The following is a 20,179-nucleotide window of genomic DNA, read 5'->3' on the forward strand; positions in this document are numbered from 1 at the left end:
GTACAAACACAGCCGATGTGACGATTCGATGTCAGACATTGCCATTTGCAGACAGGGGGTATTTATTATGTTAGTTTTTTGCGCGTCGCGTGTTCGAGTGACCATTGTTCGAGTGTCGGCCGCTGTCGGATTGTCGTGGACTCGCCAGACGACTGTACCGTTATGGAGACGAGATTTTATTTGGATGAGAGTGCTGGTAATGCGGTTGTGAACAATCTCTAAACTAAACTAGATACGTAGACAGGTCTAAAAGTAAAACATACTATCCTTCTACGCAGAGCATTTTGTGAAAAAGACGGTCGGTTTTCTTAATTTGCATATCATACACATGGACTCAGAGCCAGCGCGTGCTATACCTTCGTTATTTTATAAAAGCTGAAAGTCTTTCTACGTATAGTCCCCAACCACACAGGGAGGAACGATCAGCGACTATGAAGTTTGGTTCATGGTGGGTTTGGGAAATACTAACAGTTAATAAGGTGTAAAAAATCTTATGTCAAATTATAAAGTCTAATTTTTCCCCTTTGATCCAATGATCCAAACTTTATAGTCGCTGTTCGTTCCTCCCTGTGTTGAGGATACGTAGAAAAACTTTAAGCTTTTATAAAATAACGAAGGTCTGGCACGCGCTGGCTCTCTCTCTAACACTAATACAATAAGAATACCTACACATCGACAATTCTTTACTTACCTATTACGGTTCATGAGAAATCACTGAGAAATGGACAAACGGACAGACAGTAGTATACGGCAGGCTTAGTATAGGGTCCGGTGGCACCCTTTGAATCAATCAATCAATCAATCATTTATTTAATCAATCAAAAAAAAAATGAATGCGGAAGCATGAAAATATAGTGTCTAAGTCTTTTCAGATACACACACAATATTACAATATCCGTGTGTATGTGTATATGTGATGCGCTCGATTTACTTTACGTTACAAATATGAGAGAAAGTGCAATTCCTAACATCTTATTTCTTCCATCTCCAATAAATAATGTTATGTGGTTTAACATAAAGAATAGTTTTTATGCAAACAATCGTAATGGTAAAGTACTCTCTATACAAACATTAGCGTAAAGATGCCAGAAAGTCAACCAGTCGGAACCGACTGTAGTGTAGGGCGATGTAGGTACTTAGTACTTACTACTATCATAAATACTTGGTTATGGTCTGACGCTCCGCAGAAGAAGACAGGGGAGAAGAAGGAGACATTACGCTCACCTTGTCCCGCACTAGGAATTGGGTGTAAACCTGTGCCGGTTGAACGTCGGGACTCAGTCGCATACGATACCCGGGATCCTGAGAAGCCTCATACCTGACGCGGACGGCACCGCTGGATTTTTAGTGGGTATGCTGTAGAATGCTGCATCAAATGCATTGCCTGTGACTCCCACATACTTACCCGCTTTTGTGCGGGATGCGTAACTGATTTTTTTAACAGAGGGGAAAAAAGGACTGCTCTCCCGAATTAAGAGGTCCCGGATTTGAGACCCAGGTCGGATTGAATAGTTATTGGATTTTACTTTTACTTAACACCCCTTGCTTTAATTTTTAACCGACTTCAAAAAAAGGAGGAGGTTCTCAATTCGACAGTATGTTTTTTTAAAAATATTATTTGCCTGGAAGAGATCGCTTTTTCAGCGATAAGGCCGTCTATTGTACAAATATCTGTTTTGTTATATATAAATACATATTATTTTTATACGTAATTAGGTGTACAATAAAGAATATTTCACCAGTTTACTTATTTACATTACTGTGTAAGTCCGCACTGCGAATTTTTTCCCGCAGATGGAAATTTTATGAAGCTACTCCGGCGTTATTTCTTTTCACGAATGCGTATGGACCGTGGTTTTATACAATTTCCATATTATTATGACACAGAATTCTGCGATTTCTGCGGGAAAAATCGTGCGGTGAAATTACGCAGTGCGGGTTTGTCTTTTAGCAAAATACAAACCCGCATTTTAGTTGTATAGAAGCAGGCGTTACTTTGCGGAAGTCCATGATATACAAAGAATCAAAAGCTTAATTTGCTAAAATCCGCTAAAAAAGCAGATTTTTAACAGATCATTTGATTTTTCGTATTTTAGCAATGTCGCAAAACTGTAGTACATTTTCCGCTTAGATTTGTCGCGTAGCGGAACTCAGCTTGTACCAAATGATTTGTCAAACTTTAGGCTACTCTTGAATATATCTCTCGCTAATAGCTCGACCTTACGTTTCTAATCGTAAAGTAACTGTCGATAACCGCCCGAGGCGACAGACGTACGACTTTAATAGGGCTGCCAGCCGTACCTACTGTGTAATCAATCATGTACTTATTATCGGGGAAACGTAATTTACATTTTTTGGCTTTTGTAGATAATATTCTTTCTTTTCACGCGCAAACGCACACACACACACACACACACACACACACACACACACACACACACACACACACACACACACACACACACAACACTACACAAAGCTATTACAATTTTAACTATCTATCTTTAAATATTAAGTATATCTTTAAATATTAAGTACTCACGTGTTTTAAATTTAAATTTAATATATTATTATAAGTGGTTATATTATATTGTGCTGTACACTATATTATGGGAAGACACTGCCTCCTGAAACACAGTTTTCACTTCATCAGGAGGCAGGGCCTCACACCAAAGTCTGTAAATAATGTTCCGCTAAGATAATAAAGATTTATTTATTTATTTATTTATATTCTATTGTTTATATACTAAAATAAACAAAAGTGTTAAGCGATTTGTGATGCGTGTCGGAACGGATCACATTGACAGACTGATTTCGTTTTTGAGCACAACCTAAAATGTCAATGTCAGGTGTCAACTTGTCATTTTTGTCTTTCGCTTTTTCCTGCTTTTATCCGCGCTTAAACGCGTTGTTATTTTTGATGTTGAAGTGGGTTTTTTTCTTTCACCTATGACAGCCATTTGTTGGTTGCTGCTGAAAGCAAAGATAATTATTTATTTATAAAAATGTAGGTCGAATATGTATTATAAGTACATCTAATCTCTTCGTACGAATCGTTTTTGCCCAACGTTTCTGAAACGAACCACTAAGGTGTGAAATACTCTTCCGGCGTTCGTATTTCCTGCCACGTATAGGTAATCTAAATACCTCTAAATCAAGATTGAATAGGAAGGCATCTTCTAGGCAGGGTGCTCCAACCTAGAGACCTCATCGTTGCTTTTTAGGGTTCCGTAGCCAATTGGCAAAAAGCGGAACCCTTATAGATTCGTCATGTCTGTCTGTCTGTCTGTCTGTCCGTCCGTATGTCACAGCCACTTTTTTCCGAATCTATAAGGACTATACTGTTAAAACTTGGTAAGTAGATGTATTCTGTGAATCGCATTAAGATTTTCACACAAAATTAAAGAAAAAAACAATATATTTTGGGGTTCCCCATACTTAGAACTGAAACTCAAAATTTTTTTTCATCAAACCCATACGTGTGGGGTGTTTGGCATGGTTGTTGTCAAGCGTAAGCCAATTACGCAATAAAAATAATACCCACTTTATTTTCAAGCATTGCATATTCTTCAAAGTTATAAAAATAATTGTGTATTATTTATTTAAATTAAAAAGATGGCAACCCTATGTACACTAAATAGCGACCGTTAGGCCTGATTCGCACGTGCCTACGAAAGCCTCTAGAATGTCTAGCAAGTCTTAATTAAAAGTTCTAAATAGCTTCCTCGACGAGCTACTTGGACGACCACAACAGTTCATCTGCCGTTAGTTGTAATTTATTAGCATTTTCCGGCTAACTGCTATGATACACATTACTTCGCGTGACTGCTTCATTTAGAAATGTACAAGTAGTTTAAGTACTAGATGAGAACTTAATAAAGAGTGTAGCGAGTAGCTGTCGTTGAGAAAACTCATTCAACAGTTCATATAATAATTTGCAGAGGAATAAAATTAACTTAGGCGTCAATCATACATCAATACCTACATACCTAATTTATTATAACTGCGTGCGCCCAATCTTACAAGTATTCTCATACCTAACTTTAATTATTATTTTCATACTTACCTACTTTAAGCCCGTTTTAAAACGTAGTATTTAAATTATTTTTTTATTCATTTATGGTCTTGGTTGCAATTAGATTGGTTGGCTAAAATGGAGCGCGCTTGTAACAGGAAAAGCGGCTTGCGCGCTTTTAAGATTTTTTCATCAAAATCACTTCTAGCGAAGTGAGGGGTAGATCGTCTAGTTGAATTTAAAATAGTAGGTATTGTATGGATGCAGCATGTAGATAACTCAGAGTACTGCATAACACTTCACCTCATTACTGCGCTGGAGTGTCTGCCCACGCGGCGTTGAAACGGGTTCCCAACCACTACAGTGTAGAAAGCAATCTGATTTGTTACCACTTGGCAGTTGGCACAGATCGACTGAGCTTAGATCTACGGTATCTCTGTTACAACGGCGTTGATAACCATACGTCATATTGGCGATCAATCAATTACGCAGGCGAAATTGCTTAGCTTACAGCACCGTCGCAATGTGGCCTGTTTATCGGTCTTAGGTTGAAATCTATAGAGTGCACTTTGACTTTGCTGTTAAAACGAGACAGCATTATACCGCTGGCATAATTAATCTGTCTCGTTGTAACTTAAATCTAAGCAAAATCGTAGTGCTCTCTATAGATTTCAACCTTGAACCTCACTGTTACGGCTGTTATCTAAATGTTGACAAAAATCACACCCCTAAAAGTCGCTTTTAAGCGATAAGTAAGGTACTATACCTACCTAATGACTTCAGTCGGGCTGTACGAAACAGAAATAAATTGATGTGATTCACCTCACACAAAGGACAAAGCTACTTAACTAGAGAAATCCTAGACAAAGTCGCCCTTAAGCGATAAGTAAGGTACCCAATGAGTTCGTCGACTGTAAGAAACCAAAATAAATTGATGTGACTCACACAAAGGGCAAAGCTAAAAAAACTAGAGACATCCTAGAAGCTAGTGATCAAGGAGACAAGTGAAGCTGTGAGATGGAAGACGTAATTAATGGCGCTGGCGGCGGGCCAAGAGGTTTGGAAGTCCATGCGAGTGATGGAACACTAATGCTACGGCTCTATTATCAGGCTTCGACAAATGATTCGTGATATTGTGGGGCTGGCGGTAATCGTATAGTTCCGCAGTCCGCACATTCGCGCTTACCCGAATGATTGGCGTGGACATAGGTTTAAAAAAATCCTTTTTAGGGTTCTGAAGAGTGCTAACGGGGCCTTATTACTAAGCCTTCGCTGTCCATCCATCTGTCCGTCTGTCAGTCTATCTGTCTGTCAGCGGGTTGTTTTCACGAACCGTAATAGGTAGAGAATTGAAATTTTCACAGGCAGTGTATTTTTATTGATATATAACAAAAAATTAATAAAAATTTCAGAATGGCCCCTATGTGAAAATAAACAAATGAATAAATGAAATTATGAATAATGTAAATTAAAAAAAAACAATGTACAGAATCTTGTACGATAGTACTGAACCCTTTGTGTGTGAGTTTTTTTGTTTTTCCGCGATAGGTACCTATATCTGATACACCACAGGGAGGATGCGTCTGCCGGCCGGCTGATTTACCAAACTTACATAAAAGTTCGCCAAATACGAAACATTCGCCACATCTCGAATAGTGTTAGTTGATTCGTCGAACGCCGAACTATCGTAGCCCGAACTCGATCATTTGCCGAATTCCGATAGTGGTACCGTACCATAATGAAAGGCAATGAGAGTAACACGATGGGACATTGTGGACGCGCTTGTAATGATTTGTTCTTCAATCAATCCTCTGAATGTTGTTGTGGCTGACACATCACTAATACATCCCCAACTATATAGAGATGGAAACTATTGCTACTGCGAATCATTTTCATTTAGTGAAATTAGTTTTTTCTTCACAGTTTTTCACGAGGAAAGTGATTTTTCAATCGTTTGCTACATCAATAAGTATAAGTATGTATAAGTTATGATCAAGATCAATAGTTTAAAAAGAGCAACCACCACCGAGTTTCTTACTGGTTCTTATCGGTAGGAAAGGCATTTCGAATCGGCAGTGCAGTGCTTGCTAGCATTTGACAATTCAAAAATACTCCTAAAAGTTAATTTGAATAAAAAATATTTCTATTCTATTTTAGTGCTGATATTTCACAGGTGATTATTCACTGAAAGTGTGAAAACGTTACATTAATTTAACTAAGTTTTCTAGTTTCCTATATGTAAAACAAAGCGATGCATGAAATGTTGGCGCTCGGACATTGACATGGACCATGGCAATGTCGAGTGTGCATGATGATTGAGAGGCCCATCTTGGCAAAAGCCGAAGGTTTGGCCGAAGGTGGCTGAAGTCGAATCCAAACACTAGTGATGATGAACTCATTATGAGGACTCCTTAAGATTAAAGTGCGCCTTTTAGTATAAAATATTCATCTTTTTATCGCGCATCTAATAGGTAGAGTATCTATCGTAATCATGCGCTAAGTTTGTTTTATGTGTAGGTAGGTGTGTGTCATTTTAGAGCGCGTGGCCAAATATTTGCGCAACACTGCATTATTATGCAAATTTGCAGCGAACAACAAGTGGGTTGCAGTTTTGGCAGGTTTTTTAGGTCATCCATTCGTCAGCAGTGACTATTTTAATAACATAATCCGTGAACATTTGTTTGTTTACCAAGCAATTTTATATAACTTGTACCGCGGTATTCAGTTTCTCTTAAGATTGATTCCATTCCATCAGCCTTTATGCGTCCACTGCTGGACATAGACCTTTCCAAGAGCGCGCCACCAAACTCGGTCCTCAACCTTCCTCATCGATCGACCCGCTCCCCGCCACCTTCTTCAGGTCATCGGTAGATCGGGCTGGAGGTCGTCCCACACTGCGCTTACCGGTACGCGGTCTCCGCTCCGTCTGTCCCATCGGCCGTCGGTTCTACGACAAACATGACCTGCCCATTGCCAGAATAATTGCTTAGGAGTAAAATGATATTTTAATTACATACCTATGCCTGCCTACGTACCTGGTGCAATTCGACCGCCCGTTGTGCCAGATCTTTTTTCCAAGCATCGGCATAATATGCTAACTGTAGGTATAACCAAACTCCCTTCGGCGGTGTTCCCACTAATTATTATTTTCAACATTGGGCTGGGCTATTTAAGATTTAACAGGGCTCTCTCCGTCACTCGCTTCATACAACCGTAGTTCCAATTTCATTTGAATATTAAGCAACCAAAGTCCATGAAATTTTGCAGACATATTCTAGAAACTAATATTTGTGTCTGTGGTGTTTTAGATTTTTCTAAAAATATGTAGTTTTAAAATTACAGGGGCTCAAAGATTTGTATGTTTAAGACCGCGTAACTTTGAAATTGAATATTTTAACAGAAATCTGGAAAACCACAAACATAGATTTTAGTTTCTAGAATATGTCTGCAAAATTTCATGGACTTTGGTTGCTTAATATTCAAATGAAATTGGAACTACGTTTGTATGAAGCGAGTGACGGAGAGACCCCTCTTAAGCAGCGCGATACCGTGGCATGTGGAAGTTCCTACGAGAGACTTACGTCGCAGCCGTGGACGTCTATCGGTTGATAATGATGATGATGATGATAGCTACCCACAGTAGAGCGAATAAGGACTGTAAAGGAAATATTACACAACTCAAGAAAGCCATCATTATAATGCCCAGCTTGTTTGTAAGTTTACAATAATAATAAATCTTTTATGTGCAGCAATAAACTCGCCTTCCTGCCTTTAGCGTGCCTTGTCGGAAACCTCTGCCAACAAAACGACGAAGAGTAAACCAGTAACAGGCCTTTTTACTCATGTTACCCGTCTGACGTGTTTTCTGCTTACTGCCAAGCGGGAGACGAAATAAAACTCCTATACACGTGCCAACATGTTGGCTATCAACATTTGCAACTACTGACTCATAATACTTATCACTACAGTATTCATATTATTGGCGTCACTCAGAAAAACAGGTATTATTTAAATATTTTTATCGAATTATTGGAATGTCCTCTCCAAAACCAACACAAAAAACACAAGTTTAATGTGTAAGGTTATCCGAGAGTTTTAATCTAAACAAACTAATGCCAAAATAAATAATTTAATTAGAGCGTGATTGCTTTCACAACATCTAATTATTCAGTTCACAATCCAAATACCGAAAATATGCGATATCGCTCCGAATCTCAGAAGGAGACTAAACTAAAACCTTCGAAATACCCGTATTTATGCAAGTTCAATCTTGTTGGCCTCCTAGCAACGGATTGTATGACATCGAATGAGCCAAATATCCATTTTATCAAACTACCTGCATTAGACAAATTAATAATCTTATATTATTTTTGACAACTCAAATCAATTTTTTAAAAATAACCTTACAATACATAGTTATACTCATCACTTTAGGGTGTCTTGTCGGAAACATTTGCTAACAAAACGACGAAGAGTAAACCAGTAACGGCGTCTTTTTAGTCATGCCCATCTGACATGTTTAAGTTTTCTGCTTACTTCCAAGCGGGAGACGAAATAAAGTGTCTATAGATGTGCCAACACGTCGGCTATCAACATAAAATCAAAGTCAAAATGTATTTATTTCATATAGGACAAGTAGTGTCTCTTATGCTACGTCTGTGACTCTACATTTGCTACTCTACATTTGGATTGGAATGCAGATTCTACTAAGAAGAGCCGATAAGAAACTTAGTAGTTGCTCTTTTGAATTTATAAAAAGTTACAATATGTAACAATACAACTAAGTACATCATCTTGTGGGCTACTGAAAGTTCAGTTGGTTGCTTTCACACATTCTTCGATTGTACCCGTAACATAAACACACACACACACAAACACACTCACTCATGTTGTGAATCACCTACTGCTACTACTTTACTGAAAAGCTTCTGTTATATTTTATAATTACTTATAAGTAAACTGTAAATCCTGTATTGTAATCTGATTTGGCCTTATTTTTATATGTATTCTAAAGTGTAAAATTATATTAGCTGTAACGCTGTGAATTACAAATAAATGAATAAAATAAAATAAAATAATGCAACTGAGTTACTCATAATACCACTATTCTTGTTATAAATGCGAAAAAGTATTGTTTGTTAGTTTGTCCTTCAATCACATCATAACGGAGCAATCACGACGTGATTTTGCATCAAATAGTTAAAGAACTGGAGGTGACATAGCTACTTTTTATCCCGGAAAATCATAGTTCCCACGGGATTATTACTTGGCGGTACTTAGAAAGGAAGGGAGACTACTTTGAAAATCAATAAGTAACAGGTTCCTACGTCATTCCACTTTGACTTTATAATTTTCAGTGTGCCCCGCGTACAGACGAACGGATGTTGACGAAGTAGAAGTTGGCATGTCTGTAGATGTCCAATTCTTAAGATTCTCAGAATAAATTGCAGGGCTGACAGGAAAAAATAAAAATATTTCAAAAACTCACCACCGCTGCGCCCGCGCCGCGCCGTATTCTAGTAAATGTTGTTTCAATTCACATTTACGTGAGGAAACAATTTTAATACAGTCATTCATAGTTAGCGGATTTACCTACTTAAAGGTTACACTTCATATACGCACTTCTTCATACAAAATGTATTAAGTGTAAATAAATAAAGGATATTTAGCCAAGACAACGAAAGAAAAACAGATAGAGCATAGCCGCGATAGCCTAGTAGATAAGCCTCCCGCCTCTTAATCGGAAGGTCGGGGGTTCTAGCCCGGGCATGCATCTCTAACTTATCGGAATTATGTGCGTTTTAAGCAATCAAATACGTATCACTTTGATTTAATAGTGAAGAAAATTATTGTGAGGAAACCTGTATGTTCTCCATAATATCCTGAAAGGTGTGAAGTTCGTCAATCTGCAAATGGCCAGCGTATAAACGACTATGGTATAAACTATAAACTGTTCTCATTCTGAAAGGAGAGAAGTTTTCAGTACTGAGCTGGCAATGGATTGATGATGACGAGGCTTAGACTTAGGTACACTGACATGGTAGTCAGTGAGTTTGTCTTTTTACATAGATATATATTAGTCAATTAGCGAGTTCCTCTTTTCTTTGTGAGTAAAGATAAAAAAAACCGGCCAAGTGCGAGTCAGACTCGCGCACCAAGGGTTCCGTACTCGGGTATTTTTTTTTGCTAGATTAATCAAAAACTATTATTCATAAAAATAATACAAAATCTGTTTAATACAGGTAAAGCCCTTTCATACGATACTCCACTTGGTATAGTTATCTTACTTTGAAAAAAACACATCTTAATTTTTTTTTTAAATTTTAGATGTTATAATTGTAAATTAATAATCAAATAAACAATTATAGATACGTACTTTTTTTAATGATGTAATCACAAATTCACGGTTTTCGGATTTATTCCTTTACTTGTGCTTTAAGACCTACCTACCTGCCAAATTTCATGATTCTAGGTCAACGGGAAGTACCCTATAGGTTTTCTTGACAGACACGACGGACGGACGGATGGACAGACAGACAGACAGACAACAAAGTGATCCTTTAAGGGTTCCGTTTTTCCTTTGAGGTACGGAACCCTAAAAATATAAAAGGTTACATAAAATCGCATGCAGCATGCGAAACGCACGGTCGGGTGCGAGCCGCATGACAAGCGGCATGCCCCCTCGTGCGTCGACCCCACCAGCTTGCGTCCTACCGGATGACATTTTTATATACCTACCTATAATCTATATAGGGTTGCCTGCAGGCAATGCAATAAGCCTGTCCCCAACACAGGGAGGAACGATCAGCGACTATGAAGTTTGGATCATGGTGGCTTTGGGAGATAACAGGTAACAAAGGTGTAAAAAGTCTAAAACATTTAAACCTTTGGGGACGCAGTACGCTCGACCGATATTGCCGGCGCACGTGGGTAATCTATTTGCTATTTCACCTAGCATTGTGTGAGGAAGAGATCCCCGGTATAACAGTGCACCAGCCCAGTTTCCCTCCACGTTCCCTCCACGTCCGAGTTTTTGGATGAAAAAATGACGTGGTTTACCGTCACCACACAAATGTTCAAATTCAGACCTTCTGTGTAGACCCCAAATATTAATCATGATGTCATTTAATCATCGTAAGTCCATGACTGTCTGAACTCACGTTAATCCCGACGTGGTTTGACGTCAGCAGAGATGCACGATCGTCACGATCAGTGTGGTCATCGTTCGCTAATTACCATTCAAATTATCGGTCCGAAGAGCCAAGGTTTTGGTAGTGTTTATTTATACTAAAGATGGTAAAAAAGCGGGGTATAGTCACCTAGTGCTTATGAGTTCGGTGTTCTATTCGGGAGCTCCGTAGATTCTTAACTTACTTAAGTAAGTGTCCATCAACAATAGAGGAGATTCCTGTGCAAGTACATTACGGCTAGGCTAAGATATTAATTTACTAGCTGTGCCCGCGAATTCGTTCGCGTGGAATAGTGACTTTTCGCGCTTTATATAGCCACGGACGCTCAGGCGCGAGGCGCCGTGATTCTTTAAATTGACATAACTTTTTTATTTATGAACCGATTGACATGAAATAAACACTAAATGCTAAGTGAAGCTTACTACAATATATTAGTGAAAACCGTATCTAAATCAAATAAGCCGTTTCTGATATTAGCGTGCACAAACACACAGACAAACAGACAAACAGACAAAAAAAATATTAATTACAATTTCGGGTTCGGCATCGATATAATAACAACCCCTGCTACTTTTTTTTTATATATTTCCATTGTACAGACACCACTTTTCTACAATTTTATTATATGTAATATAGATTAAAAATTCTGATCAGCTGGAACAATTTTACACTGAACACTCAAATCTTGTAAACAAAGAGAGAAATCTCATGGCCACCTTTATGAAAGGAAAGGTAGCTTTTCTTTGAGAGGAGCCCAATTTTCATTCGGCAAGATTAGTGTTGGTAGAAAGGATTGCAGGCAAGCTTGCCAAAGATGCAAGTGGTTGGGCGATATAAGGGGATATAGACAAGGATCAGGGCTGTCTGATAAATCCTGAAATCTGTTCTAAAAATAATATTATTCGTTACCTTTAGTTCAATTGTCTTCTAACTTTCTAAGCATAGATTCTAAGATGGTGCCGTCACATGATTTTGCAGAGTATTTATGGTAAGTACAGCATTTATAAAAACATTAGCTGTTCTATTCGAGGAAGCTGGTTTTTGCTCTGTTGGTAATTATAATATCTACCTATAGCTATTTTTTGTGTCCTTGAATTTTAACTCTACAATTATTTACTGCAATGTTATTCATAAATATTACCGTAGGTATGGTATATCTATAATATTATAATTAGTATAACAAAATTTGAAAATGAATCGTATAAGTTGAGTAAATTATTATTGAAGTAACAGCATAATATTATGTAGGAGTGCGTGGTTGCATGAGATTCAAAAATTCAATAACTAGCTTATCAGGTCTAATCTGTAAAAATCTATTGCACAAGAATAAAGATTTTTTTTTAAATTCACTATTGGCACTCGGTGATCACTTGAAGGTGTGGTGATGGATAGATGGAAAGTGATGATGTGGCCTAAGATTTTGTGGACAAGTTTACCTGCCTGTAAATGCCTGTTTACTTCTTTTTTTTTTAAGATACCTGTGACGATTATTTAAACAACTAACAAAATAATATTATTTTGCCTCTTTCTGAAATAAATTATATCAACAAAAGTTTTCCGGAAAACAATTTTCCTACATCGTTTTCCGGTTGAGATTCAGACTTATCAAGCGTACCATCTGATAACTCTCGTTTAAATTCAAGGAGCATGCTATTGTCACGTAAATAAAACGATTCAATGTTACATTGTATAAGATTTATCTATTCTTGACGTCCTAGCACGGTAGTTAGGTCGCCTTGCAAACCAAGGAGGTTTTGTAGAGGTTTTCGTTCGTATGATATTCCTTCTTTAGAATCTAAATCCTTTCTTCTAACTCTGTTGGGCAGCGTTCAGGAAGCTTCGAGATAACTTCTCATCCAAAATTCCTCAGTGCTGGAAGACCAAAGTCTTCGTACATCGCGTGTTGCCAGTGATAGCATATGGATCCGAGACATGGGCGCTATCTATGGGCCTCATAAGAAATCTCAGAGTCTGTCACTGTCACTCAGAGTGGGCAATGCAAAGAGCTATAGGTTGGTAGGAAACAGCTTGAGGTTTCTCTCCGTGATCAATCAGAAATCAGGAGATCCGTAAGACAATCAGAGTAACCGATGTCGTTCAACGGGTTTTGAAGCTGAAGTGACAATGGGCATGGCACATAGTTCGAAAAACCGACCTTACGCCATAAAGCGCAGCGTTGCATTGGCAGACTCCCACTTGGTGAACAGACTACATCAAACGAGTCCTAGGAAGCTATGGGAAAAGGTAGCGGAAGATCTCAGCATGTGGAAGTCTCTACAAGATATATGCCCAGCTGTGGGAATCTATCAGTTGATGACGATGTTCCTTTCTTGCAATCCGATCCATTTTGAATTACCGTCCTTCCACGTAATCCAAAGAGGTGTAAAATTAAATCTGTGGTCTCACTTGGATACAAAGGAAAAGTGAAATATGCTCATAGAACTAGTTTGCTGCCTATATGCTGCATTCACAGCCAACTCACTATTCCAACCTACAACATCACATAAGAAACATAAAATTATCATGCAATTGTAACCTCTAAACACTAGATAATATGACGCAAATTAGCATGCGCTATTTAGTATGTTTTGATTACTCCGTAGGCACGGCACAACCTGCAACAGGATATTAAAAACTCAAAATTGACATGCAATTTTATTCATTATTCTGTAATACATATGAAGTAAATTGGCATGTATTATTTAGCATGATGTGTTTACTACGTAGGTACGTCGACCGTGACCGTTCCATATGAGCTATTCGGCAAAAGGCCACCTTGCATCTTTTATTAACTTCTATCGTTTTATATGGAAGATGCTACCTAGCAACAATAAAAATAATTATAAACCTAATATTATTTTATTTGATAGCCGTGGGAGTCTAAGACCAAAACCCTCCATCAAAATAGAGAGAATTACGTGGATTGAAATAGCCCGTTCTGCGTAAAGTCAAAACACCAAAACGCACACAAACTTATTCACCATTACTCAGGAAATACAGATTACTTTCCTCGAAATGCAGTCATTATCGAATTACCGAGAACTTGAATAGCGTACCTAATCAAAATAATTCAAACGGTTATGGTCACAATTATTTACACCGGACGACCTCACTGAATGTAGCTCTATGTCATATACCTAATAATGTCTTCATCATTGATCGGTGAAGGAAAACATTGTGAAGGAATCTTGAGAGCATTCCATGATGTTCTCAAAGGTGTGTGATGTCTGCCAATCCGCACTTGGCCAGCTTGGCGGACTATGGCCTAAAACCTTCTCATTATGAGAGGAGACCCGTGCTCCGTAGTGAGCTGGTGATGGGTTGATTATGATGAATTACTCAGCAGTCAGATTTTTAGTATTCCGTATCTTCAGAGAAAAAAAACCCTAAAGGATCACTTCGTTGTCTATCTGTCTGTCCGTCTGTCTTTCGTGTCTGTCAAGTGTCAAGACCGGTCAAGGAAATCAAAACCTATACGGAACTTGCCTTTCAACCTGGAATCATGAAATTTCGCCGGTATCATTGTCTCATAGCACAAGTAAATGCAAAAATCCAAAAGCCATGAATTTGTAGTTACATTACAAAAAAAGTGTTATTTCTTATACGATAGCACAGAACCACAGAAATCCTATTATGTACTGTACGGAACCCTTCGTGTGCAAGTCCGACTCGGACTTGACCGGTTTTTTAATGGTTAGCAAAATATTTAAGAAGTTCAAGCAAACCTTTAAATGCCGCAAATGCCGCCCACCTAGAGTCTCTTAGGTTGAAATCTATAGACCGCACTTTGACTTTGCTTAGACTTAAGTTTCAGTTAAAACGAGACAGATTTATGCCAGCGGTATAACTTACTAATATAACCCTTTAGAGAAATGCTTTGCAACTCTTGAGTCTTGTGTATTTTTTAGATTGTCATTCTTGAACCGTTGCATAAAATCAATTTAATATTATTTTTATAATCAAATTGCTTTATAAATATTGATTTGATTCACGAAAAATGGAGCATATTGCTTTATTATTTATTTCATTACGCCATTATGTTAATTTATTGTTATTCAATCGGCATTTTTTACACCGTTCAACGTATTAAGTCAGGTGAGGCCTTGCCTTTCGTAAGTGGGCCGGAGTGCAGAGGGCGGCGTAAGCGCAGTTTAGCGAATATTTATTTATTTTATTTATATATTTATATGTATATTGTATTTATTTTTATTTAGCCTTCCCTTTCCTCTTCCAATCCTTTTTATTTTGGGCTGTGCGGAACCATAATTTTCCCTCGTATGCTTCGATCTCATCTCTCCACCGTATTACCGGCCTTCCTTGCCGCTGTTTAGCGAATGTACAGTTGGGAAACTTTCATAGGCACAGATATTAGTTTCTAGAATATGTCTGCAAAATTTCATAGATCATGGACTTTGGTTGCTTAATATTCAAATGAAATTGGAACTACGATTGTATGGAGTAAGTGATGGAGAGAGCCCTGTTAAGTACTTGTACATTAGCATTAAAAACTAAAACATTATTTACCATTCAAACGTTTTGAAGATTATTTTAATTCAGTATTTCCCGGCGATGCGATGATATCCCGTCAAGTATTCAATCATATTATTATTATAAAAATTATAACGCACCTAAAGGTGTGATGAATAATATAAAAAGGCTAATTAAATCAAAGGCCAGAACAGTAGGGTATACCCATTCTCGTTGCTAAAAACTTTGGCGGTCATTATTTCTAACACTGCATTTAACATCATTATTTCTTGCCTGCGCAGTTAAAACTGCACAGAGAACTGCACAAAGACCGAGAACTGCGCAGTCCAATCTTTAGCAGTTTGAACTTCGCGGGATACCGTCTAGCCTTCAACGCACTGCGCAAACTGGCTTGTGCAGATAAGCTCTCAGGTGTAGCCGGAGCATAAAGCGTGAAATAAGAAATATCTTTGGAAAATGTCTGCAAAAATGACAGATTCCGCCAATTTTAGTATAAAAACAAGCAACAATGTGAATTAACTTTTAATACTTTATGAAATTATTTTTAGATAAGTTAAACTTGGGAATGATTTAGGAATCTTACCGAATCATTTAGAATTATCTTAACAGAATTACTAATTATGTAAATGGAATCAGATATGAGAACCGATGATATAATGACGTGTGGTTGTGGGTCAGCCAGACTAGAGTTAACCTCGAACTAACCATGAACCATATTTTGAATGTTGATACGAATGCAACTGCGTTTTGGTTGTGGCTTTCTTTTGCTGTTCCAGTCAATATTTTCCTTGCCATGATGTGAGTTCTCTACCTAATTACCATTATGAGTAGATAGTAAAAGTAGGTTTTACTGTCTTGTCGGTCTACTGGTAATTCTGCTATCCGTTGCAAAACGCGAGTAGCCGATCTGGATTAGATAGACCACGTATGCCACATGCCAAATGCCTTACTACTTGCAGGTAAAGTATGCTTCTATCTGGACTACCAAGTTCCAGATCCCAAATCGTCAACACCAGAGCTAAGAACACCAATGGAAGCCGAGCTTACGTCAGTGTAACGAATTGGAAATTATTTCAGTTAGGTTACCTGATAAGGCACGAAATTGGGAGTTATGAAGATTTTGCAAGTCTGTACTTACTCATGAAACAGCCCACAACTGTAGCTCTGCCGACCTCGGATTATGAGCCGAAGGTACTTGCTTTGCGCGCGCGTACTGTCCCAGTCCTGATAGGATAGAGTAATAAAAGAGCTATATTTTATTAACAGTATGTTTTGTTTCTTTATTCCAGGCCATGCGTGGGTGGTGCGCGCGATGGAGCGGTTCGGGGCGCGCGCGGCTTCGCTGGCTGGCGGCGCTGGTCTGCTGGGGCGCCCTCGTCGCTCTGGCCCTGCCTCGCCTGCAGCCCACCACCCCGCGCACGCGCCCCGCACCCCCGGCCCGCCTGCTCCTCCAATCAGAAGCCGCCTCCACCCCTGCTCCCTTCCCCTCAACCCAAACTCCACCAAAACCCGCCACAGACACACGCGTCCTCACCGAAGACGAGCTTCGAGCAGATGCTGAACGTAGACTTCCTTCCCTGCCCCTCGCATACTGGCACAAACATAAGAACGACAAGAACAAGTTCTACAAGAAGAAAGACTGCGCTCCTTTCCCATCCATATACGACATCGAATTCCACAACACATATTGGCAAACTCTACGAGCAAAAACTGATGTTTTCCACTTCTATGGAGCATACCTAGACGCTCGAAATACGTCTCGAATCGGGCCAGCAGTACGGATACTAGCTGTACATGATCGTATCAAGCCAACTATCACAACCCACTGTCAATTATGGTTCGAAGAACGCGAGGCACCAGTTGTAGTAAGAAATCTCGAATACAAATACGTGTGGAACAGCAAATGGGGTAACTACAGGGATGGAGTGCTCCAGCCTTACCTAATGGCATGCGTTCTACCCGCTGAAGTGCGTCATTTAGTTCCCGCGTCAGTATCCATCGTTTCCGACCCTTGCGATCGAGCTACGAATAATTTAAGAGTACATTACGATCGACCCAAACCACCAGCAGTTCAAAAAGAATTTGCCGTTTGCGTAAAAGGCTTGGATTTCCTCCACGAGGATCTATCAGTCAGACTTGTTGAGTGGATCGAATTAATTCGCCTCCTGGGCGCTGACAAAATCTTCTTCTACGAACTCCAAATACACCCGAACATTACAAAAGTCCTGAACTACTACAACGAACTTGGAGTAACTGAATTAACTCCTATAACTTTACCAGGAGGACAACCGAATTTGCCAGGTCTCCAACACATGTATTTGAAGAAGAAAACGACACACAAACGACAGATGGAACTGATTCCTTACAACGATTGCTTATACCGACATATGTACCAGTACAAGTGGTTGGCACTTCTTGATATAGACGAAGTCATCGTCCCATTGGAAGACAACGATTGGAGTTCTTTAATGAAGCGAATACTACCACTTTCTACACCAGCCTCCGGGAAGCCTCCACGCTCATCCTACCACGCTTCAAATCTGTATTATCTGGATTCGTTACAGCATGAGCACGCTTGGGAAGAAGGCATCCCCCGTTATCTTCACATGTTACAGCATGTTTATAGGACGAGGAATTTTACGAAGCCAGGACAGTATGTGAAAGCTTTCCACGAAACGGAGAGAGTGTTGGCTCTTCATAATCACTTCCCGCTGGCTTGTCTCGGAGGAGCGTGTTCGTCTTACGCGATAGAGACGAAGCATGCTCGCTTGCAGCATTATCGTGCGGATTGCGTGACAGCGCTGAGCAAAACCTGTGCGGAGCTTCGTCAGCAACCCGTCCGCGACACAGCGCTGTGGCGTTGGCGAGCGCCTCTCATACAAGCAGCGGACACAGCGCTTACAGCGCTAGGTTTTCTTCCCCCGCAACCGCATCGGTGACCAAAATCGCTCGCGTCCGTTGCTTATACGCTTAGTTCTTTAAACCTATTAAAAGCTAGTATTAAACGTATTTTTATAGTTCCCTCGGGTCTTCATTTTAAAGGCGTAGTGTATTTAAGTCGTGGACTCGAAATATGGATAGCATTTTTTATATATCTCAACACAAAATCAGTTTACGTATGTATAGCTTGATCGCATATTATAGCAAATAAGTTACATTACTGATAAAGTCATTTGAGTTTTCAGTACTGAAAAATGCGTTGCTGAAATTTGGGTTCAACATTATATCTATAGAATATTTTGAAGGGGCGAATTATTAAACCAATACTTTCTATATTCTGGAAAAAAAATCTACTACAAAAGATATTTTTCTACTTTAAAAATCTGATTCGGACTTAAAGGCTATAATTATTGAAAGTTTTTGAATTTTGTAAAATATAATCATTAAGGTATTGGTTTTCGATTCAAACTCATAAAAATATAAATACTTATGTAAACCATCTTGCTCAAAATAATAAAAATGTTAACGGTTTCTTTTACTTGATTTTATATTTTAAGTTTCAACTCAGTAGGGTTTACAGTTTCTAGTATAATATCTAGTAAATTATAATGAATACTGTTTATATTTAAGTAATTGTCAAGTACTCTCAATTATTTATTTTTAAATTGATCGTCACTTGCAATGTCACTTGATGGTAAGTGATGACGCAGTCTAGATGGAATGGGCGAACCTGGAAGAGGTATGGTATTTATAATATCCACCATACCTCTTCTTGGTTTCTTCACGTACCGGTACGCTAAATCGTTTGCTGGTATATCCTAATTCCTAGTTATATTAGGTAAAGTCTTTGTATAGACGAATAATTGTAATTAAACTAAAGTATATCGATGGATCGAAAAATTATGATAGAAAAGACTATTTGCATTTCATATACATACTTTTTATGTAAATAACAAGTGTTGTTTGAACCAATAAAATTGTAAATATAAGTGATATGATAGTTTTATTTATTTACCTGTGATGCACCAAAGATGCCCTGCGGGGTGATTCGCAAACTCAGGGATCATCACTGAATGAAAGCCATCAAGCTTGACATTTATTTTTAACTAGATGATGCCTGCGACTCCGCGTGGTTTCAGGTTTTTAAAAATCCCGTGGGAACTTGCTTTTCCGGTACAAAAAGTTGCCGAAGTCAATTTCCGGGGTGTAAGCTACCTCTGTACCAAATATCATAACTGAAAAATCCCGTAGGAATTTTTCGAGATGAAAAGTTGCCTAGGTTCGTCCCCGAGATATAAGCTAACTTTGTACCAAATTTCAGTAAAATCGGTTCAGTGGTTGTGCCGTGAAAACGTAGCAGACAAACAGGCAGACACACATTCGCATTTATAATATTATAGTATGGATGGAAGTATGGATTAATTGAAGGTTTCCTACAAAAAAATATTTTGTATCGCTCAGTGAAGCTGCAATGTAGAACCAACTAATAAATGAGTTTGATGGCTTTCATTTAGTGAAGGTCACTGAGTAAGTGAATCACCCCAGG

At 38.7% G+C, this 20,179-nt stretch overlaps 1 protein-coding gene across 1 annotated transcript in view; it reads left to right on the forward strand.

Annotated features, from left to right (window-relative positions):
- Positions 1-19,626, forward strand: part of LOC123871492 — a 72,901-nt gene extending 53,275 nt beyond the window's left edge. The window contains exon 2 of the mRNA XM_045915344.1: positions 16,983-19,626. Within this exon, the coding sequence (XP_045771300.1) occupies positions 16,986-18,632 (1,647 nt within the window). The 5' untranslated portion in view covers positions 16,983-16,985 and the 3' untranslated portion in view covers positions 18,633-19,626. The remainder of the gene's footprint in view (positions 1-16,982) is intronic.
- Positions 19,627-20,179: the final 553 nt, after the last annotated feature.

The sequence above is a fragment of the Maniola jurtina genome, chromosome 13 (assembly GCF_905333055.1).
Source record: "Maniola jurtina chromosome 13, ilManJurt1.1, whole genome shotgun sequence".
Taxonomy (NCBI): domain Eukaryota; kingdom Metazoa; phylum Arthropoda; class Insecta; order Lepidoptera; family Nymphalidae; genus Maniola; species Maniola jurtina.